This window comes from Nanorana parkeri, unplaced genomic scaffold, assembly GCF_000935625.1.
Source record: "Nanorana parkeri isolate BGI_ZX_2015 unplaced genomic scaffold, ASM93562v1 scaffold113, whole genome shotgun sequence".
Lineage (NCBI taxonomy): Eukaryota > Metazoa > Chordata > Amphibia > Anura > Dicroglossidae > Nanorana > Nanorana parkeri.
In genome coordinates this window covers 1,890,827-1,915,285 of record NW_017306381.1, presented here as the reverse complement: position 1 = coordinate 1,915,285, position 24,459 = coordinate 1,890,827, and the positions used below count along the sequence as shown (strand labels likewise).

General features: G+C 45.6%; 1 protein-coding gene across 1 annotated transcript in view; it reads right to left on the bottom strand.

Moving 5' to 3' along the window:
* Positions 1 to 24,459, bottom strand: part of IFFO1 (intermediate filament family orphan 1) — a 28,761-nt gene that overhangs the window by 2,863 nt on the left and 1,439 nt on the right. The window contains exons 2-6 of the mRNA XM_018553191.1: positions 16,578 to 16,638; positions 14,049 to 14,144; positions 10,152 to 10,292; positions 4,379 to 4,539; positions 689 to 809 (exon numbers count right to left, since the gene is read on the bottom strand). Coding sequence (XP_018408693.1) covers positions 689 to 809; positions 4,379 to 4,539; positions 10,152 to 10,292; positions 14,049 to 14,144; positions 16,578 to 16,638 — 580 coding nt within the window. The remainder of the gene's footprint in view (positions 1 to 688; positions 810 to 4,378; positions 4,540 to 10,151; positions 10,293 to 14,048; positions 14,145 to 16,577; positions 16,639 to 24,459) is intronic.

Below are 24,459 nucleotides of genomic sequence, written 5' to 3'. Positions count from 1 at the left end.
TAGGCAACCTTGGTGCTCCAGCTGTAGCCAGGGATGTTATATAGGAGGGGTAGGCATCCTCGGCACTCCAGCTGTAGCCAGGGATGTTATATAGGAGGGGTAGGCAACCTAAATATTCCAGCTGTAGCCAGGGATGTTATATAGGAGGGGTAGGCAACCTGAGCACTCCAGCTGTAGCCAGGGATGTTATATAGGAGGGGTAGGCAACCTGAGCACTCCAGCTGGTGCTGAACTACAAGTCCAATGAGGCATTGCAAGTCGTTGGTCATGGCGTCACCCACCAGTTGTTTTTGGACTAAGCAGTCAAGAGTGCGATGTGTTCATGGACTATTGCAAGACTCTGAGTGTCCCAGAAACAAATGCACGATGGGATTTGTAGTATACTACAGCTGGAGGATCGAGGTTGCCTACCCCTGTTATATTGCATTTATGTATCGTAATTATAGTTCCTTCTGCTGAGGTAAATAAGGGGAATGTTGTATTTTCAGGGCTAGGCAACCTCTGCACTCCAGCTATGGTGGAACTACAAGTCCATTGCAAGACTCTGAGAGCCACAGACATGACTCCCAGAAGTATGATGGCATTTATAGTTCCATTATAGCGGGAGGTTCGAGGTTGCCTACCCCTGTTATGTTGCAGTTTTATATCCAATATACTGTTCTTTCTGCTGTGGGAAATGAGATCTTACCTCTCCTTGATGCTCACCAGCCGACATTGCATATCCGGAAAAGTCCTCCCACAATAACAGAGTCTCCTCGGTCTCCTCCCAGGCCAGGCTGTCGCAGTCATCCTCGAAATCATAATCCCTCCTGCAAGACAAGAGTGAATGGCTATTACAGACCCTATAAAGGCAGACATCCCAACCTGCAAAACCTTATTTCAGGGAGGTTCCCGTCTCATTTCAGGGAGGTGCCCTTTCTGTTTTTTGGGTTGTTTTTTTACAGCGGCCGTCGCCAGAATGTAAAAGAAATAACATTAATTTATATATATACATACATCAGATTTGTGAATTGATGTTTAAGTATCTGTCAGTGTAAAGGTCACAATTTATTAGACAGGACAAGACCTTTTTAAAAAACCGCTGAGGAGTGAAGTCCCTGATACACAGCTGACTAGTTGCTATGGGCAGCAAATAAAATAAATATTCTCTATAACTAGACAACCAGGACATATAACAGCACTCTCTCAACCCTGCAGTAGTAGATCTCAGTGACTGTACCTGCTCTCAATAGTAGTCTATGTCCGCCCTCCCTGTGCAGCAAGTAGCTTCTTCCTTCTGAGAGCCAAGCCTCGTTCTGAGGCTACTCTAGAGATCACATGGCCTTCCTCCAGGAGGCAAGCCTCACTCTGAAACCTTACCCACTGATATCTTACCGGAAAGGTTTACTCAGAGTAAACCTTTCAGGAAGAAAATGCCTCTCTCGCGGACATCAGGGAGCTGCTGTCCAAAAGAGGGAGACTCCCTGAACATCAGGGACACTTGAGATCCCTGTAAAGGGAATTGAAAGAAAAGCAGGATATTACGGCACGGCTTGCTCATCTGACAAGTAAGGGAGCCATGCACGAAACCCAATTATTAACTCTGCTCTTGCCAACCACAGGACCCCCATTGTGTGACATGAAATATCAAACAGAGTTGATAGAACTCACACATCTTGGGAAGGATTGGGGGTGTAACCAGGGCCGGATTTCCCACAAGGCCAACCGAGGCTCGGCCTTGGGGCAGCAGGGATTAGAGGGGCAGCAGGAGTGTGGAATTCCTATCTCCCGATGGCCGGGACATGCAGTTCCAGGTGCCGGGCGGGTAGTTGTTTTCTACATTTAGCCCTGTTTTGGGCAAGCAGAGCTAAATGTACAGCAGGGAAGCCGCTGCTTGTTTTGTACAAGTGATCTCGGCCATGTTGCAGAGATCACTTGTATGCAGCCTGCATACAGGGGGGCGCATTGAGGAACCTGGCATTGAGGCAGCAGAGAAAGTAAAGCCCTGGGTGTAAAGTCACATCTAAAATTAAGAACCCTTCAAATGCACCGCATCTATCTATCTATCTATCTGTCTAACTATCTATCTCACATTTTAGAGTGGAAATGATGTCACGATGATGTCACACCTTGATTTCAGTTGGTCTGTACTTGTTTATCAGGGTTTCTGTCACTCTAATTACCACCAATGCCTCCATGATGGGACATGTTCCTTAAGCATGGCACTGGAACTTTTCTATGATCGATTATAAGCACTCGGTGAAGTTAAAAAGTTGCACTGGGAACATATGTGCTTCCCAATCGCGTTTAAACAGCTTTGCTGGCTTAAGATATAAGAATGCACAGGTAATCTTTATTAAAAATACTACATTATCACTATCACACTATCATTATATGTTTAAATATAGTTATAAAAGCTTGAGCTGTAGAGGTGTATGTTGACCACCGCCATTGCCTTCTGTGCCCACTAGGTGGCAGGCTTGTACTTTCTATTCATGAAGATGCCGGGAATGCGGCTGATCAATGAAGACTTCTGCAACAATCAAAAGTAACAATGAAACCGTCTTATGTCAGACCTGAGCAGAATGATCAGTTCTGTGACTGATTACAGAACTGCAGCTAAATCTATAAATTGCTGATAATGCAATGTATTGATTTGTTCTACAACCCCCATACAGTGGACATGGATCCAGTGCACTGCAAATGAACTATTTTAGCTTAATTTGGGGGAAGCAAGAATCAAATCTTTAACATTAAGGATCTTTATTTTAGCCATGTGATTGGAATTTTCAGATTTCCTTGGACTATAAATATCTGTCTCTAAATATAAATCAATCAATCAATGTATCTATCTGTCTCATCATCCTGGTGTGTTAGCCTTGTGAACTGGGCACATTATTTATTAGAAGGAATGCCATAGCAGGCATTGGTAATTGAGTGGTGTAGCACTGAGTTCAGTCCTGTCAAGTGATATTGGATGTACATGGAGGACTTGTCAAGATATCAAATCATTTATAACGTGCGGCAGTATATATTGCTTGTGTCTAATGTGGGTTTTCAACACATATAGGACTATATACAAATAAAATGGGCCCGTGGTGCCAGCCTGCTGGAGAGTTTATATAATCTTAGGTTTTAAAAGAGAACTATGGCCAAACCTTTTTTTGCCATAGCTCTATTTCGGGTCACAGGAGGACATTTACTATTGTCCTCCTGTGACCCAAAACTCAGCATATAGCAGGCTATTGCCTGCTATATGTTGACTGCGAAAAGCCGCGATGCAGCCGGGGAAGATTCCAATAATATTGTCGGGATCCACGCTGCTACCTGATTGACAGCTGGCTCTGCCTCTCTAGAGCCAGAGCCAGCTATGCCCGCCCCCTCCCCTGTCTGTCCCTCCAGTCAGCGCTGGAGGAACGGAGAGGGGAGGGGGGAATCCTCGAGGGAGCAGTGACTGAAAGTTGCCACTCTCTGCAGGGAGAAGATCGTGAATTCAGTGATCGGCGGTATGTGATCGCTCAATTCTCCATCACTAGAGCCGACCTGTGACCGCTGCAGTGTCACACGTTGGCTCTAACTATGGGGATGAGTTTATTTCACGCTCCCCATAGTTCTCCTTTGTGAGATGAGAAATGAGAGCTCCATTCATTTTATCTGGAAAGGACAACCTAAAATCCTGGGTGGAAAGGAGCAGAGTCTGGAATTATGACAAAGAAGTACCTAAAATATCTAAGAAGCCCGGTGCTGACCCATCCCATGAGGCTCAACCTTCACCTAAAACATCACTTCTAGATGGACTGATCCTTTAGACCGGGTTCACTCTTTACCACTGCAGTGGGTTGTGGCCATGCGTGCAATAATGCCGCCCACAAGACACATTAGGTGCATTAGAGCGTTGTGGTGCCATTCATAATGACAGATACTGTAGATAGTAGGGATGCGCCGATATCGGTTTTTCAGTATCGAGTACGAGTACCGATATTTTGCTGTCGGTACTCGCCGATACCAAGTACTGATACCGGTGCTTCTGCTGGCATGGAGCCGGGTTCTCGGGCAATCAGGAAGCCGGGCAGCGGGTAATGACACGCCGCCCGGTTTCCTGATTTCCCAGAAAGCCGGCTCCATGTTTGGTGGGCTCGATGCTGATTGGCTGGGAAACTGGCTTTCCAGCTATTCAGCATGGAGCCAGCTTCCCGGTCAATCAGGAAGCCGGGAGGCGGGTCATTGCTTGCCGCCCGACTTCCTGATTGCCCGGGAAGCCGGCTCCATGTTCCCCTATGGCACTGTCGGTCAGATAAAATCTTCCTCTGACCAGAAGTCCTGGTAATGGGGAAGGTATCGGAGCATTTGGGCAATATAGATATTTACATGAAGACATGAACATGTACACATTACATACAGCTGGTTTAGCATCTTCTGCATCTCTTCGTTGATACTCAGTGCTGTACTCTCATCCTCTTCCCCTCCCCTCGCGCTCTCACTGTCACACATGGATGTGTCATCATCATGGACCGGTTTCTTCTCTTTCCTTCTCACTTTCATCGGGGAGTGGTGGACGGTCTTGATGAGGACAGGTGAAAAAACATTTTAGTATAAAGATGCATACAATAATCAACAAAACTGTGTTTTAGGGTGTGATGGGTGTCACCAAGAACAGGAAATGAAGGGAAATCTTACCAGTGTGGACACAGCAAAAAAAAAAACTTGTCCAAAGTTCTGTCTTTTCACAACATAAAATATTTTCAGATGCTAAGATTTTGGACCATGTGAAGAGCAATGATTTCAAATGCGTAGTTACCTGCTATATACCGTGTTTCCCCGAAAGTAAGACATCCCCCGAAAATAAGACCTAGCGCTATCTTCGGGGGTGTCTGTAATATAAGACCTACCCCGAAAATAAGACCTGCCAAATGTCTTGGAGTGTGCCTGTGGGAATTTGTGCCCGTTCAGTCAAAAGAGCATTTGTGAGGACAGGTTCCAATGTTGGATGAGAAGACCTGGCTCATACTTGGAGCTCTTGTTTGCTCCAAAGGTGTTCAGTAGGGTTGAGGTAAGGGCTCTGTGGATGCCACGACAGTTCCTCCTCACCAATAATGATGGGCTAGGGCGTGTTCACAGCTCCACGTGCCGAGCCCGCCAGGAAGCTGACAGCGCCAATCACAGGCACTGAGACATTTTTTTGGTCCGCAGCTGCAGAGATCAGGAAATGTCTCCGTGCCTGTGATTGGCGCTGCGCACTGTCAGCTTCCTGGCGGGCTCGGCACGTGGAGCTGCGAACACGCCCGAGCCCATCCTTAAGGTGCCCATACACTTTACAACCCTCGGACTTTTGTCTTGCGAGGGTTGTAAAGTAATTTAAAAAACGTACGATCTGCCCATCTTGGATAGGCAGATCGTACCTGCGATCATCACAAGCCCGCCCCCCTGAGGGGCGGGCTTCCGATGACTGCAATGCTGAACGGGCAGTGTGCCCGTTCGGCAATGATCTCTCAATCATGTTAAAAACCAGCCAAAAATCGTGCGATTCTCGGCTGGTTTTCCAACATGCTCGATATACTGAGCTTAGGGTGACGGGAGGACGCTAGTTTATGTCCTCCCGTTACCCTAAGGAGAACTATGGGGAAAAGCCCTGACCCCATAGTTCTCCTTTAACTCACCATACCATGTCTTTATGGAGCTGGCTTTGTACAGTCATGCTGGAACAGAAAATGGCCTTCACCAAACTCTTACCACAAGGTTGGACAAACATGCACAATTGTCTACAATGTCTTTGTGTGCTGTAGCATTAACAGAGCCCTTCACTGGAGACATTTGAACTCAATTGGAGATCTGTCGGCATTTTGGCCATATAGCTTAAATCACACTCTACAAGCTTGGGTTAGTCAGAGCGGAGTCAGGTGAATGATGATGGCTATGGGTGCTGGTGTGTGATCACTGATCTTCAATGACATATATCCTGCTCCAGATCTCAGAACACTCCTTCTCCTCCTGAAAATACTAGTTGCATGGCTGTCATGCGGACTCTGTTGCTTGAATACTTTGAGTTACTCATCCGGAGCAAGTAGACCAATCAGGAGTCAGATAAAAGTCTTGATCTGTATCCTTAATATGGGCAATGACTCAAAGTATTGATGGCCAACTAGCATTTTCAGAGGTTGGCAAATGCATGACAGGTTTACTTTAAGCCATCACGCATCCAGCCTTGCTCAAACAGTACACCTTTTTTTAACATCACACAACACCATGACAACCTGGAAATTCTGACATGTTTTGAACATGCACAACTCCGTCATTTGCCATAACATTTGTTATTTTCAGCCATGCTATTTTCGGATCTAATTTGCAAAAACAGCATTTGTTGCATATAATTATAGTTATCGCAAAAAAATAGGTCTATTTTAAAGGAGAACTATGGGGTCAGGGCTTTTCCCCATAGTTCTCCTAAGGGTAACGGGAGGACACAAACTAGCGTCCTCCCGTCACTTAAAGTTCAGTATACCGCGAGCTACAGCTCAGTATACTGAGACGCCGGATTGGATCCCGACAATTATGTCTGGATCCGCCCAGCTGCGTGAGTGACAGCTGGTTCTGCCTATCTAGAGGCCAGCTGTGCCCGCCCCCTCCCCCGTCCGTTCCGCCAGTCAGCGTTGGAGAATCGGACAGGGGAGGGGGAAATCCAGTCCCTCCCCTGTCACGGCTCTCTGCCGGCACAGGATCGAGAAGTGAGCGAGCGCCGGTATGTGTTCGCTCACTTCCCGATCTACTGAGCCGACCTGTGACAGTTTCATTGTCACAGGTCGGCTCAGATTATGAGGCTGAGTGAAAATCACTCACCTCATAGTTCTCCTTGAAGGATTTGGTCCTCTTTGCTGTTACAGCAGATAGAGGGCTTTTTTTCAGCCATGCTTCTCTCCCGTGTGCAATATGCTGGTCTGCTGGCTTTAACCTCAAATGCATCAGTGTCAGTGTGCATCGGTTAACAAAGTATAACTGATTGCAAATCCTCAAAAATGCTAAAAAATAGGTTAACACTATAATTGTATTAGACAATTGCAGCATTTAGCAGAGGCAAACTGCCTTCTACCACCTGCAGTGGTCTCTGCAAGCTTTTTGTTTTTCCCCCTCAATGATGCCTTCATCTTGCATGTGATCACTATATCATAGCTGACATAGTAATCACATCACTTGATTAGGAACTGCTCTGTTTCTCGATCATTAGTGGGAAATTAAGCCATCATTAAGAGCAGGGTAAAGTGTCACTGATATTTGTCAAAGAGAGGATGTTTACTAATGTATCCTCAGCCGAGGAATGGTACTATACAGATTACAGATTGTGGGTGGGAAGGAATTAAGGAGAATCTGTCACATTGCCCATACAGCTTTCTTGTAAAAAATAACCCCTTAAAGTGACATTAAAGTCAAAAATCTTTTCCCCTCCCCCCAATGTTAATTAAAGCACTTACCTTAAATGATGTTTCTTAATCCGATCTTCTTCTTCTTCCTTCCTGTCCTTTTCAGCTGTCCCTCCAGCGCTGCTGCGGGTCTCCGATCCAGCGCTGACTCCTCTAAGCTTGCTGGCACTTCCTGTCCCACGGTGTCTGCATGCGGGTGCACGCCGTCCATAGACTTACCTTGTGTCTCTCCTCGCGTCCCGGCCGAAAATGTGAACTGCGCATGCGCCCGCCCCAAGATGCTTTGCAGGCCGCTCGAGAATTTTCACATTTTCGGACGTAAGCGCGTGGGGAAGACACAGGTAAGTATTAACCGTTTTTAAAGCATTTTTGTTTTGACACTTTTTGCATAAATCTACTGCTTGCTAGCTACCGTGTTTCCCCGAAAATAAGACAGTGTCTTATATTTTTTTTTCTACGAAAAAAGACACTAGGTCTTATTTTCGGGGGATGTCTTACCTGGCTGCAGCTGTCCGCTCTGCCGTCCAGGGAGCCACAAACAGGTGGGCGGGCATGCGTGCGGCCGGGGTTAATATAAGACCTACCACCGAACTAGGTCTTATTTTTGGGGTAGGTCTTATATTACAGAAATCCCCGAAGATAGCGCTAGGTCTTATTTTCGGGGTAGGTCTTACTTTCGGGGAAACACGGTATATATATATATATGCAAAAAAAACGAAGGGTTTAATAAACCTTTAACTCAATGATACCTTCACTGCAACTCCAACACACACACACACCACTGCTCCATCATGGCCCTTGTCCTTCCAAGTATGTAACTAAGGATGGGCTCGGGTGTGTTCGCAGCTCCACGTGCCGAGCCCGCCAGGAAGCTGACAGCGCGCAGTGCCAATCACAGGTACTGAGACATTTTCCCAGTCCGCAGCTGCAGAGATCGGGAAATGTCTCAGTGCCTGTGATGTGCGCTGTCAGCTTCCTGGCGCGCTCGGCACGTGGAGGTGGGAACACGCCCAAGCCCATCCTTAGTAACCACCTCCCTGGATGAAGGCTTGGGTCTCACCTGACCAGCAGAAGGAAGAAGGTAACCCTTTCTAATCTCCAACACCATGCAACATGGAGCTTACATAGGGTTGGACTACCAGTTCCAACTACACGTTATATAAATCCAAAAAAGTTATTATTGATAAAAAATGTATTAAATTATCTATCATTAGTTAAGTAGTAGAACGTCTTCTGAGGAATAATTCTGTTTTTGGCGCACTTGAAGGAGATTTTTCTCTCACATGCCTATTCATTTGATTATAAATTGAAGAGCTGCTTGAAAACCACATGTTCCCATCCCACACACACACACACACACACCTGTAGCATGTTTATCATGTCTTCACAGCTGCGTTGTTGGGCCACATCACACAGTTTGGCTGTAATATCAATCCGGCGGCAGATGTCCATGTCCACCCGCATGGCCTTCTCCTGGATCTTGGAGTCCAGCTCTGACAGGTTCTAGAAGAGAATTCGGGAGACATTTTATTGAACGGATGGTTTTTTTTATGAGCAAGATATTTCACAATGATTGTCAGTACAGCTGAGGACCATCTCTGTCCAGAGTGAGCTTTTAACTAGAACTAGCGCATACGGAAAATGTTACACGGTCCCCGCACTGTAATCACACGGTGATGGCGGTAGAGAAGGAACCTACAATTTTCCTGATTGTTTGTTTTAAGAGAAGGGATTTTGCATCTGTGATTGTGGCTCTTGTAACTGTTTCCATTACGCAATACATTTTTGTGCTGCATACTATCTGAGCTGTTTTTTTTAAATCAAAGACTATCAGGGTTATTCACAAAAGGGTGACGAGTTTGGAGAAGGCATGAGAAGTTAGGAATCTGGGACAACATAACTGAACTTAAAGGGGGCTGAATTGGAGACTTTTTCCAAATCAGCTATTTTTGCCTAAATTGTTCACTTCTACGGCCTTCTCCAAACTCTTCACCCTTTAGTGAATAGCCATGTTAAAGTTTATCAGCTAGTCTGTCTCTTCCCAACGCTATCCACATTTTTTCCCCAAAGGTTTTGGATAGAGTGTGGAAGGGCTATAACCCATTCCAGGTTTTTATTGTTGTCCTTGCTGGCTACATTCACCTGCTCTATTTGTCCTGGTGACCATTGTCGCTGGGACAGAAGTGATGGGAAATCACACATTTTACAGTTGTCATCAGAACAAGAGTTAAGGGTAAATCTTCCAATGGGGACACATTTCTTAAACTAGCCATACACCTGTAAATTATCTGCATATTTTTTATGGTCAGATGGAAAAAGTGCAACAGATTCCTCCATCTACGCTAAACTGAGTGGATGGAGGAATCTTCCACTGGGCCTGCGCTCGGCACGTGGAGGTGGGAACACGCCCAAGCCCATCCTTAGTAACCACCTCCCTGGATGAAGGCTTGGGTCTCACCTGACCAGCAGAAGGAAGAAGGTAACCCTTTCTAATCTCCAACACCATGCAACATGGAGCTTACATAGGGTTGGACTACCAGTTCCAACTACACGTTATATAAATCCAAAAAAGTTATTATTGATAAAAAATGTATTAAATTATCTATCATTAGTTAAGTAGTAGAACGTCTTCTGAGGAATAATTCTGTTTTTGGCGCACTTGAAGGAGATTTTTCTCTCACATGCCTATTCATTTGATTATAAATTGAAGAGCTGCTTGAAAACCACATGTTCCCATCCCACACACACACACACACACACCTGTAGCATGTTTATCATGTCTTCACAGCTGCGTTGTTGGGCCACATCACACAGTTTGGCTGTAATATCAATCCGGCGGCAGATGTCCATGTCCACCCGCATGGCCTTCTCCTGGATCTTGGAGTCCAGCTCTGACAGGTTCTAGAAGAGAATTCGGGAGACATTTTATTGAACGGATGGTTTTTTTTATGAGCAAGATATTTCACAATGATTGTCAGTACAGCTGAGGACCATCTCTGTCCAGAGTGAGCTTTTAACTAGAACTAGCGCATACGGAAAATGTTACACGGTCCCCGCACTGTAATCACACGGTGATGGCGGTAGAGAAGGAACCTACAATTTTCCTGATTGTTTGTTTTAAGAGAAGGGATTTTGCATCTGTGATTGTGGCTCTTGTAACTGTTTCCATTACGCAATACATTTTTGTGCTGCATACTATCTGAGCTGTTTTTTTTAAATCAAAGACTATCAGGGTTATTCACAAAAGGGTGACGAGTTTGGAGAAGGCATGAGAAGTTAGGAATCTGGGACAACATAACTGAACTTAAAGGGGGCTGAATTGGAGACTTTTTCCAAATCAGCTATTTTTGCCTAAATTGTTCACTTCTACGGCCTTCTCCAAACTCTTCACCCTTTAGTGAATAGCCATGTTAAAGTTTATCAGCTAGTCTGTCTCTTCCCAACGCTATCCACATTTTTTCCCCAAAGGTTTTGGATAGAGTGTGGAAGGGCTATAACCCATTCCAGGTTTTTATTGTTGTCCTTGCTGGCTACATTCACCTGCTCTATTTGTCCTGGTGACCATTGTCGCTGGGACAGAAGTGATGGGAAATCACACATTTTACAGTTGTCATCAGAACAAGAGTTAAGGGTAAATCTTCCAATGGGGACACATTTCTTAAACTAGCCATACACCTGTAAATTATCTGCATATTTTTTATGGTCAGATGGAAAAAGTGCAACAGATTCCTCCATCTACGCTAAACTGAGTGGATGGAGGAATCTTCCACTGGGCCAAGCTTCAGTATCTTGCTAGTCGGCCCCGCTGGCTCTCAAAACACCTGAACATTGCCTGCATCCAATCAGATTGTTAAGGTATTTTGACAGCCAGCGGGGCCGACTAGCAAGATACTGAAGCTTGGCCCAGTGGGAGATTCCTCCATCCGCACAGTTTAGCGCAGATGGGGGAATCTGTTGCACTTTTTCCATCTGACCATAGAAAATCTGCACATAATCTACAGGTGTATGGCCAGTTTAAGTCTATTTCTCCTCACTTTGGACAGGAAATGAAGGGAAGTGTGTTTCCCTAAGGGAAACAGAGCTGGAAAAGAAATGAAAGGTGAACCTACTCTATCCAAAACTTTTATTCATTTTCTGTATATTTTCTTTTGTTAGGAATAACCTTATATGAACAGAAAATTAACCTGTGAAATGTATACAGCGGAGAAACCGACTTTCATCCTTGTTCAACTAATTTTAACCAGCAACTTTTGCTTGTTTCCATGTGATATCTACCTGAACAATGTACTTCTTGTCATCCACAATACACCTTCTATAATATATACAAAGCCCTCATGAAGGAGGAACCTCTGAACCCCCAAGTCATGTTGGCTGTTCCTAAAGGAGAACTATGGGGTAAGTGTTTTTCCCCATAGTTCTAAGGGTTACGAAAGGACAAACTAGCGTCCTCCTGTGACCCAAAGCTCAGTATATCGCGAGCTACAGCTCGCGGTATACTGAGACGCCGCAGCCGGGACAGATCCTGACATTACGGCCGAGATCCACACAGCTGCGTGATTGACAGCTGGCTCTGCCTATCTAGAGGCAGAGCCAGCTGTGCCCGCCCCCTCCCCCGTCCGTTCTGCCATTTAGCAGTGGAGGATCAGAGCGGGGAGGGGGGGAATCCCTGCAGGGAGCCGTGAGTGACAGTCATGGCTCTCTCTCCCGGGACATGATCGAGAAGAGAGCGAGCGACGGTATGTGTTCGCTCACTTCCCGATCTATTGAGCCGACGTGTGACAGTTTCATTGTCACACGTCGGCTCAAAATATGAGGCTGAGTGTAAATCACTCGCCTCATAGTTCTCCTTTAATGTATATTGCTTTCTATTAAAATTTTTAAAGGACTGTGCACCTTATTTTGGAGCTTACTTTTAAGCTATAGCACACTAGGTCAACTTAGTTTGGAAATTTCTCTAATGCCTGTAATCTGGTGCTCTGGGAAATCTATCTCTTGAGCCTTCTGAATGGGCAACCTGGGTGTTCCAAACCCTCGCATTTCTATTCCAAGATATACAGTTGGTACCACACAGAGCTACGCAACCGGAATCTGAAGTCCATCAGAAGCCCAGAACCCAGAACATTTTTGGTGCCTTTGAAGAATATAAATATTAATAAAACCCAGCCAAAAACTTTGCTTTTTTTGGGGTGGAGTGAGGCAAGGAACCTCCGCCAAGTTATTGCTTGCTACTATCTTTTTCCCTTTTAGAGAGAATTTCCCTTATTTCCTGTGTGGTCACCTGGAAGTGAGCAGAATCTCTCCAAGTGAGTAGAATCTCTCCAAGGGGCATAAAGACACAACTAAAAGTCCTTTTAAGTAAGCTGGGCTCTTCAGGCTGTAAACACTGCCAGAAATGTGATTTATATTACATACACAGCAGGGCCTTGTTTATATATTAAAACCATCTATCATAAGAGGATCACAGGAACATCAATGATATAACTGATTGTTTTTGTGCTACTTATAATGAGCTTCATCACTGGAAATGGCCTGGGAGGATAAAACATCACGTGTTCCATCGTTTCTTACATAATCTGCAGTCACAGTCTGTTTGGCGATACGTGTTTTTAAAAGAAAGTGTGCCAAACCATTTTTATCTTGAAAGCCCAACAGTGAATTTCTAGCAGCTAGTAGTTTATTTATGACAGCCTACATCAGTGGTCCCCAAAACTGCATCCTGCAGGCCAGATGCAGCCCTTTGCTTGCCTTTAACTGACTCTTGGGGTACTATTACTCCCACTGACACCAGCAATGGGGCACTATTCCTACCACTGATACCAATGATGGGACGCTATTTTTCCCACTAATACCAATGATGGGGCACTATTCCTCCCACTGATACCAACGATGGGACACTATTCCTACCACTGATACCAATGATGGGGCACTATTCCTCCCACTGATACCAACGATGGGGCACTATTCCTACCACTGATACCAATGATGGGGCACTATTCCTACCACTGACACCAACGATGGGGCACTATTCCTCCCACTGATACCAACGATGGGGCACTATTCCTTCCACTGATACCAATGATGGGGCACTATTCCTACCACTGACACCAACGATGGGGCACTATTCCTCCCACTGACACCAACGATGGGGCACTATTCCTCCCACTGATACCAACGATGGGGCACTATTCCTACAACTGATACCAATGATGGGGCACTATTCCTACCACTGACACCAACGATGGGGCACTATTCCTCCCACTGACACCAACGATGGGGCACTATTCCTACCACTGGCACCAACGATGGGGCACTATTCCTACCACTGATGTCAACACTGGGGCATTTTTGTACTCCCACAGGCCCCTGAACATGAGGCATTTTTGACTCCCACTGACCACTGATAACAGGGCATGTTCTACTTTTTTTGGCCACAATCTGATCTGAAGGTGTGTGTATAATGGACCCGGCAGGTGGACAGGAACCCATGTGGAAAATTCTCCCTGCTGGAGTCTTCAAAAGATGTTGGTGAGTGAGTCATCCAAGCAGCATCCACCCATGCCTAAAATATTACCCTTTAACTGCACTCTCAGATGAGCTGAAGAGATAACACATAAAAACAAAAAGGGATAAAAAAAAACATTTTCATGGCGTACTCACATTGCTCATTAAGCCCTTGAAGACCACAATTTCGGCCTTCAGCTGTTTGACCTTCATGGCTAGTTCCTCCTGGTACAGGGCAGAATCCTGAGCCTCCTGTATGGAGAGAGGGCAGACACAGAGGGCAATATCAGTAACAGAATGTGGGAGGTGGACAAAAGTATTTCTGTAGCTACATGGGCATACAGTAACTTTTATAATAGGCTAAAACAGAGCAATATGACCTCTGGTACTGACAGGAACCAGTAAGAGTTCACCTTTAGGATGTCTGGTTCTTTAAATCATTTTTAAATAACCATTTTATTGAAGGCATAAAAACATATCCAGCAAGGGAGCAATGCCTGGGGTATGCCTGGCGGCCATGGGTAATGCAAGACAGGCGCCTCAAACACTAGACGGGAAATAGAAGACATCCTTGGTATCTAATGAACACCCACCCCCACATATATGTATGTAACCTGAGTTTGGTAACTTTATTTATAATTTGTCATAATAAGGTAAGGGTCTAACCAAAGTTGAATACCAACGCGTTTTAGAGGTTATGTACAAATCCCCCTTCATCAGGGCTTAGATTTATCGTGTGATAGGGGCTTTGATAGGTGTTTTTTGGGGGAGGATTTAATTTGCTTGGTGAGCTGGGTTTAGAAGCTTGCTCAGTTGTCTGGCAGCCAGACAACTTCTTATCTGGAATTCATATATGAACCAAACCCTACGGCTTGGCGCTTTCATCCCTTTGCTCCATACAAGCTGATTCTCCCAGGAACCCTATAGGGACACTATAGAAATAATTTACTTCTTTAGGACCTCCACCAAGCTTGCAGCCCTGCACGCTACCGCCATTCAGGGCCGCTTCACATCATATCCAGTGCATTCCAGCATGGTTCATGTCCGGAATGCACTGGATCTCATAAACCAAGCCTCCCATGTTCTGGGCCGGGCGTGGGCGTGGTGGTGCCGTTCATGTCAATGGCACCACAGACACACCTCCCTTGGCTGGAACACACTGGATCGCATAACCCAAGCCTCCTACGTTTTGAGGTAGGAGGGGGCGTAGTGATGCCATTCATGTCAATGGCACCACAGGCACACCTCCCTCCTGCAGTCTGCTGCAGTTTGATCGAAAAAAATAGTGCCGGCTTGCATGCACCCTCCCTCCCCAGAACGCGGGAGGCTTGGTTTATGTTGATCCCAGTGGCGTAACAATCACCATAGCGACCCAGGCGGCCGCTTGGGCACAGGGGGGCCCGGCCAGGACATCCCCCTGATGCCGCGCGGGCCGCCTGGGTCGCTATGGCATTTCAGGCTGCTGGCTCCAGTGCGTTCTGGGCATGAACCATGCCGGAAAGCACTGGAGATGGTGTGAACCGGCCCATAAGCCTGTAGACCTGACTTTTCTTTAATTACAGTTAATTAATACAGCTAGGTCTAAGCATGCAGACTTATGGGTCCTTTCACTCTCTATTTACTTTGCTCTTTCCTGCTAATAACATGTTACTTGTTAGCACATGAGCAGTGCAGCATAACTGATTGGCGCTTAGTGCTGGTGCTTTTTCTTTTCATCTGAGCTCTGCTGTACATGGGCTTGAAAGAGACTAAAACAGCCAAATCGAGGTATTTACACATTTAACCCCTCCACTTATAGACCTTTGTGTGTAAAACTAGAAGAAGAACTAAAGAAGGAGAGGTAGGTAGAGGAGTTGCTGAGAGCAATGGCAAGACTCTCCGTAGCCCTCATACCCTTCAGCTATCTCTTCCTTCCTGCCAGGTTCTTGGTAGGTGGACTGTATTTTTTTAGGGATGCACAGATACTTTTCGAGTACCAATGCCGATACTTGGCATTTTCAGGAGAACTACCAGGGTTGCAGCGGTTGCAGCTGGGACCTGGCTCTGGCGCTCCACCACTGTCCTGAAATCATTAGTCTGTATTGTTTTAGAAAAACTGTCACATGACAATAAACAAAAATGTATCAGTAGTTGTATCTGTGAGTACTTGGACAAGTATCAGTACTTGTAAAACTTGCATCGGTGCATTCCTTTATTTATGTTTCTAAAAACAAAATCATACATAAAACAGAGATGTACAAATCCCGGGAGCTCCGTGTGCTCCTTACAAATCACAGCTGCCTCCTAACATCTGAATGGTTCTCTAGTCTAGTCTTGGAGATGGAAAATTATCTGTACTTGTACTCGTACCAAGTACGGTACATGGTATTGGTGCATCCCTAATTTTAATGGTATTTGTGAATTTAACACAAACAGTGAACTTTCACTAAGCGACATGTTGATTGAAAAATAGCAAATTCCGGCACAAAATTTTACCAAAATCCTCTGTATGTGCAGCGATGGGATTATTATATTATGAACAGGTTGGGTTGGAAATGTAAAATAGTGAAGATTTCCTGCTTAGGATATGTTGAAGGATGCAGACGAGACGCCATTAAAGCTGAGTAAGAGAAAGGGTTAGGCACTGCAGTCGGCCATATCTGAGATGTACACATATATCACATTCTAAGGAAGATTCAGCCTCACCTCATCCAGCTCCGCCACTCTCTGCTGCAGCTGTACGCGAGCGGAATATTCCTCCTCCCATCTAGTAGAAAAAAACAGAATCAGGAGAATCACATTTATATAGACATACAAGAAGGTTGGAGGAGGCCATTTAAAGGAACAATCCACTCTCAGATGGCTTTAACATCAAAGTCTCTGGATGCCCTTCTGCGATTTAGTATAGAGTTTATTTATTTATTCATTTAATAGCTTCCGTGTATTTTTTTTATAACTCTGTTTATTGATATCAAACAGTTTATAAAGTTACAGAAATGTAAAAGGTGTTACCATGAGTACCAAGATGTCTAAAAGGAGATAACAGCATGCAAGAATAAAAACCATTCACAGTCCCATGTGAATCATTGCAATATGTATTTTGTTATATCATACATAGAGGTAAACATACATCATATGTGGCATTCGGACCGGGGCAGGTTATCTCGTTCTGAGTATCAAGCTGCCTGTACACCAGTAGAATTTTATTAGAAATGCTGTTGCGACGACGTCACGCGCATACACAATGACGTCACCGTGGGGTATCACCTGATACCCGCACCAGGGGTCACCCCGCCTCAGGACGCCTCTGTCTCCAACCCAGAACAACACAGTGTATGTAGCTTCATATTATTTTTGCATTGCTGTATAATGTATTGCTGGGCTTTGTAGTCCTCTATAGTCTGTCTCCTTACTCCCTCCCCTGGCTGCCGCTCCTCGCTCTCTCCCCTATATTCTATTGTGTCTGCAAACCATGGCAAAGATATGAATATCTATAGAAGAATTCGTGGGGCAATTCATACTTCTCTTGTAACTGTATAAAGGGTACATGGTGCCCTCTTGATATACATCTGAGAGAGTTACAATGCCATGTGATGACCATAGTGCAGTGTCAGGAATTATACAAAGTTGTTCCAAAATAAGAAGAGGCTCCTTGGCAGATCCTGAAAGTACCCCAGTGGTTTGACCTAAGGCCACGTTGATATGACCAGCCTTAGAATGGGAGATTCCATGTATTTTTTTAGCAGCCAAGTCATACTACATAGGCAGAGGAGTCGCCCACACGTGTCGCAATCCCATCCTTTGACTCATCAGATCATACAATATTGATATGACGTGGAATGAATATTAACGTGTATGCAAAGCCATACACGTTATTTTTTTTTTATTTTTAGGGATAAAACCTATCAGATTATGTTGCTGTCTGTCCCCTTGGGGAGATTCCTTTCACTTCCTGTCCCAGAGACACAACAGGGGTTCTAGTTAGGGATGCACCGATATATCGGCCGCCGAAACATATCGGACGAAAATTGAACTTTTGGCTAAATGCAGAAAGTGCAATTTTCCTGCCGACACAGCGCCGCATCCCTGCTTTCTTTCCTCCCTGCTGGGCGATGCTCTGTGTCCCAGCGGGGGGGGAGAGAAAGTGTCACAGGCAGCCGAGCACTGCCGGAGGAGAGCACTGTGAGCGGCCGGCGTCTCTCCTCCCACACTGCTCAGCCTCCTATCACAGTCCGTGTGGGGGTGGAGACAGCCCGCGCTGTCACAGGAGGCAGAGCTCTCCTCCCTACGCCACTCACTCAGCCTGCAGTGACAGCGTGTCAGAGAGGAGAGTAAGGAACAAACACTCGGTGATCAGTGATCGCTGAGTGTTTGTGCATAATTGAGGACAGAGTATGGTTACTATATACTCAATTATGAATGAATGGGAAGTGATCTACATCACTTCCTGTCATTTCGGTTTGGTTTCGGTTTTTAAATTTCTATTTTGGTGCACCTCTAGTTCTGGTACTATAAAATTGCTTTAATTTCCATACATACACTCGGCATTACACTGCTGCACAAACATTTTTTCCCCCCCGCGCTCTTGATAAAATACAGCGCGCGTTGTAGTCAGTTTTTTTCCTCCGGACACTTCCTGGGCCTCTGACACCTTACGGCAAAACAAACGGCTCTTCCCTTTGAAAGTTGTAATACAAACAGCGTGCCCTTGTCCGGTGGCTTTCCTCCAATCAGAGCGCCTCGTGCTTTCTGTCCCCCCGGGGGAAAAACAGCGCAGGTGCAAGAATGGAATTACAGGACGAAACAGCCACGGGCCACGCGGCCTAATCTGCTGAGGAAGCATCTTTCACCTGCTGTTATGAACGTGTCGGATACAAAGAGCAGGAAGAGCATGTGTCATGGAAATCAGAACCATTGCGGATAATGACTCTTATCACAGCTCTGATGTTAAAGGGAAAGTACCGCGCGGTTTCGGTGCACACATCATTATAAAACACAAATGCAACCAAAAGGTTATTTTTTTGTAAATGTTGAGAAGCATACATACTGTATAGTATTTATTTCTGTCTGTGACACCACTGGGGAGATTTAATTTTATTTCCTGTTCCTGTGACACCAGTACAAGAATTGGGGGAGCGGTTGTCACCAGGTCGGAAAGGCACAGAGTAGTTAATCTAAGCTCCTGGTGCACAACTTGTGGCCTGAGGGCCGCATGTGGCCCTTTGGTAGTTGTTGTTCAGCCATTTGCAGACCCCAGCAGCCAGTGGTAGGAGATTTGATTTGTAAAGGTGCTGTAAGAATAGTGATCCTATAGTTTCCCTGTATTGTCCCCAGTCTCCAACAACACTTGTGCCATGTCTGCAGTCCCCAACAACACTAGGGTTGCCACCTTTTCTTCAAGCGAAACCCGAACACTCTTGCGACGAGCGGACATTTTTTTGGGAGAATGAGTCGTGGCTTATTCATATGTAAATAGCGCCGCCCATTAATATGTAAATATCACACTTGAGACTATTTCCAGTGGGGGGCCAGTAGCCCCTATCTTAATTTTGGTTGCCCCTGTCTGCCTAACATCTTGTGTCCGAGTTTCTGCTGCCATGAAACCCGGACACAGCGTTCAAAACCGGGACTGTCCGGGTGAATCTTGGACAGGTGGCCACCATAAACAACACTTGTGCCATGTCTGCAGTCCCCAACAACACTTGTTCCATGTCTGCAGTCCTCAACAACAACACTTGTGCCATGTCTGCAGTCTCTGCCATCTCCTATAGATGGGCAGAAGCCTCTAGGGGTGTCACCTTTTCTTTCAGCGAAACCCAAACACTCTAGCGACACGCGGACATTTTTGGGGGGAGAATGAGTTGCAGCTTATTCATATGTAAATAGCGTCATTCCTATGTAAATATCACAGTTGAGATTATTTCCAGTGGGGGGCCAGTAGCCCCTATCTTAATTTTGGTTGCCCCTGTCTGCCTGACATCATGTGTTCGGGTCTCAGCTGCCATGAAACCCGGACACAGCATTCAAAACCCGGACTGTCCGGGTGAATCCTGGACAGGTGGCGACCCTAACCGTTGCCCTGGACCGGCTTTCTGTAAGTGACAACAGTGGACCATACCTAAGCAATGTTGGCACGGCCGCTTATAGTCTCCACCAGAGCAGCGTGTGACAACAGAAGAGCAATTGGGAGAAGGGAGAGAAACAATGTCCCCCCCCATGCCAGCAAGTACCGCAACCAGGACCTTCATGGCGGGATCGCCAGGTATTGTTTTCATAAAATCTACAGAATTACACAGAATGAAAATAACTTTTAGATGCGAGGACATTGCAGTGACGGGGTTTAGATTTAAAGGAGCGGTTAACCAATAGTGAGCCGTTATGCCTGCGGCCCGCTGTGAATTCCTGGCATACGAGGACATTTCTGTGTAGTGAGTAAAGTCGTATTTGAATAGAAGGGGATTCCTGTCCAGACCCATCACTGCCCCGAAATACTCAGCAGGAAACCTGACACTGGTATACGGTTAGACATGTATGTGTACGTTACAGTGACCGCTACGACGCGACTGCGTCTTCTGGAATGCTCAACAAATAATCGAAATTGTAACTGTCAGAATTTAAGTCCATTTAAAGCCGAACTCCGGACACAAATATCTCATTTACATATATTCCTCAACAGCCACAAAGGATACAAATCCACTTTATGTGCGCCAAATGCCTTTGTAAACCCAGATATGATCATGTAAATGTGTCAGTGACATCATCACCGTGCTATACATGGTCTGTGCAGAGAGCAGAGCTGTGGGAGGGGCCCTGTACAGGCAAACACAGGAGGGGCAGAGACAAGACCAGTCACCCAGCACAAGGAGAGAGAGAAGCAGTGACTGGTCTTTATCATAAGAGGGGGCGGAGACAAGACCAGTCACCCTGCACAAGGAGAGAGAGAAGTAGTGACTGGTCTTTATCATAAGAGGGGGTTGGAGAGAAGACCAGTCACCCTGCACAAGGAGAGAGAGAGAGAGAGAAGTAGTGACTGGTCTTTATTACAGGATAGGGCGGAGACAGGACCAGTCACCCTCCACAAGGAGAGAGAGCAGCAGTGACCGGTCTTTATTACAGGAAGGGGCGGAGACAAGACCAGTCACCCTGCACATGGAGAGAGAGCAGCAGTGAGCGGTCTTTATTACAGGAAGCTCCAAGTCTCACACTGGATTACTGCAGAGATCTGGAAGAAATACACAAAGCTCACCAAGATTTAAAGAATAGAATACACATTACAGATTTCGACGAGTTGAAGCTTTCGATAGAACACCGGCACTGCAAAACTAAAAATAAATCGGTATTTCCATACATTCTATCCCGCTCCTAATAACCAGATCCATCTAGAAGTTTGTAAACATACTTATTGAAGATGCCCATAGAATGTACTTCCTCAATGCCCTGACACCATTTCACTCAGCGCTGTGAATATGGACTTCATGGTGTCACCACTCTCACAGAGCCTGCCTTCTGAACTACAACTCAACGTCTGAACAATGTAACCTTATCATTGCTTGCTGGAAGCAATGCTTGATGGGAAATGTAGTCTTAAGAAATGGAGATTGGATCATACCCTGTTTCCCCGAAAATAAGACCTACCCCGAAAGTAAGACCTAGCACTATTTTTCAAGATTCCTGTAATATAAGACCTACCCCGAAAATAAGACCTAGTTTGGTGGTAGCATGTGAGGGAGAACTGGAAGAGCAGGAGAGATGGTATCAGCCTGCAGGGACATACTGTATTAAGGGGATGACAGGGGACTCCCTCCAGACAGCGCAGTGACAGAGAGCACTCCAGTACCAGACTTCACTAACTGCTGTCCCCCTGAAGGCACTGCTTAATGTAATGGTACTGTACTGTACTGTAATGTGTACCGGTAAATGGTACCATACTTTACCACGCTGTCCACTGTCTGATGTCCCCACTGCTGCACCGCTGGTACCACTGTCCCTGGTGGCATAGGAAGCCAGCGCTGTAGAAAGCAAGGCTGCGGCGGCTAAGGGAGCAGAGCCGCATTGGCCGATATTCCTCTAGAGCGCCAGTTACTGTGACAGGTGGAGTGATACCAAATAACTTTGGATTGTTGTACATTTTGTTGCACATAAAAAAAAAAAAAATAAGACATCCCCTGAAAATAAGACCTAGTGTGGTTTTTGGGGGCAAACAAAATATAAGACAGTGTCTTATTTTCGGGGAAACACGGTACCAAGCAGTGGGGAAAGAGGAAGACACACTTCCTGTGAATCCAGGAAGTTGTTGAAAGTGATGGACAGACGGAAGGCAGCACTCATTAGATAAAAGTAAGCTTTGATTGCATTATCAAAAACAATTCCTACAGTATTACAATGCTGTTGTCATTATTAGAGTGTAAGCCCTCAGGGGCAGAGCCCTCCTTACTATCTTGTCCTGAATTGTATTGTGATTGTAGTGTCTTCCTTATATTGTAAAGCGCTGCGCAAAATGTTAGCGCTATATAAATACTATGTAATAATAACAGGAGAGTATGTGCTGGGACTTTACAACTCCTTTACATTGATGTTTACATCTCCCTTTTGAATGAGTTGTTCATGTGGCGGTGGCACATGCGCAGAGTGACCTGGTCCTGATTCTGGATGACCGAAGGACGGGGGCATTCTGCGCATTTACCGCCGCCATATGAACGACTCATTCAGGGGAAGATGTAAACATCAATAGTGTATAATCAGCAGCCGCAGCCGCCGCTGCTGGATACACATTGTTGATATTTACATGTTGGTCCTGAGCAGCGGTGACGGTGGCCAATAGGGTCCGTGTACGCTGGACGCATGTAAACATTGGCACAAACTTATACATGTGCACAGTGTAAAAATACATCCAAACACAAGGACGTAAATGCAGGGATTTCTAGTTTTGCTTGTCAAATGCTAGGGACCAATGTGCATGGGCCCATAGCATACAACACATTGTATGCCTGCATGCATGAGACATTAAAAATGACTTTAGAAATGACATTAATACATTAATAATTCTATAATTTGGGTTTACATCTCCTTTAACACATCGGCTACATTGCCTGCTTAGCACACCAAACATCATGGCCGAAATGGCTAAAGCTTAATAAATAAAGCAGCAATGAAGAAAGGCCTAACTAAAAATCAAAGACATGTCAGTTTAATAAAATCAGATTAGAAAATAATCAATTCTAACCGGTTGCTATGGGTTACCATGTGACTCCTGAGAGTGTGTGGCCTGCATAGCAGAGACTAGGCCTTGTTTATAACAATAGGTTGCCCATAGCAACCAACCAGATCCCTGCTTTCCTTTTACAAACCAGCATCACTGGAAGTATGGTCGGGTTGCTCAGGCATTCACTGATGGTGATTTATCTATACGGGGGCCCATGGCGACCAATCAGCATCTTTCTTTCATTTTCAAAGCTTAACTAAACAAACCGAAGAGAGAAGCTGATTGGTTACTATGGCCGACTGCTCCAGATTCTATCTGCTCCAGTTTTGATACATTCCCCCCAGTCACGGTGTCGGCCTGGTTTGCCATGATCAGAGCACCACCTATTCGTCCTGTTTACACAAGTCAGCATACGTGTCAACAATAAACCGTGATTTATGGGCCGAGCGGTATGACTAAAGGAGAGGTGTTCTCTCTTATTTATCACTCCCTGCAGCACTGGACTGCACTCTCCTCTCCCCGGTTATACAGCTGTTCATAACTTTTTGCTGAATTGTCAGTTCCGTGAGCTGATGCCGAGATTAATGGCATCATGGCGACTGGGCGTTCTTTTTGAACGCAAGCGGATGCATTCGAAATAACAAATGCAAAATTTTATATGAAAACGCTGCGTTTCACCTGCTTTGGCTGCAGTTCATGGTAGAACATGCTGCACCGCACAGAAACGCTGTGCAACACAACACCACGCAGGTCAAATGAAACCACTGAACTGCCATGTTTACTTCAATGCGGGGGGCTGAGTTTGTCGTGAGTTCATGAATGCCCATGAAACGCGGGAAAAACAAAGCCCATCCACTGTGTGCGCCAAGCAGACACCTAGGCTTGTGATAATCAGTTGCTGTGACCGATAATGGCTGGGTACGGGAACGATCAGATTTTCTTATTCTTTAGCTGCAGTCAGGGCCGGATTAACTCTTTCTGCTGCCCACAAGGCCAGGTTCCTCAATGCGCCCCCATACCCGCCAAACCAGAACACCGGGAGTGCCAAGGTTGCCTACCCCTGTCTTACTCAATAAAGTCGTACACAGAGCATTAATCTGTATGCAGAGTATATAAATGCCTATGTAACTTTGGCACTCCAGTTGTGCTTAAAATATAACTCCCTTTATGCCTTTGGGAGTCATGTGGCTGTCAGAGCTTCATGGGACTTGTAGTTCCACAATAGCTGAAGAGCCGAGGTTGCCTACCCCTGGCCACTAAAGGGAGCTCAACATCTGTTATTGGTATCACACATATGTAAACAACACAAGCAGATCTTGGGCCAGCTTGGCCTGGCACTGGAATTTAAAACTCAAAGCAGCAAGCAGAGAGTGCTGGTCACTACTA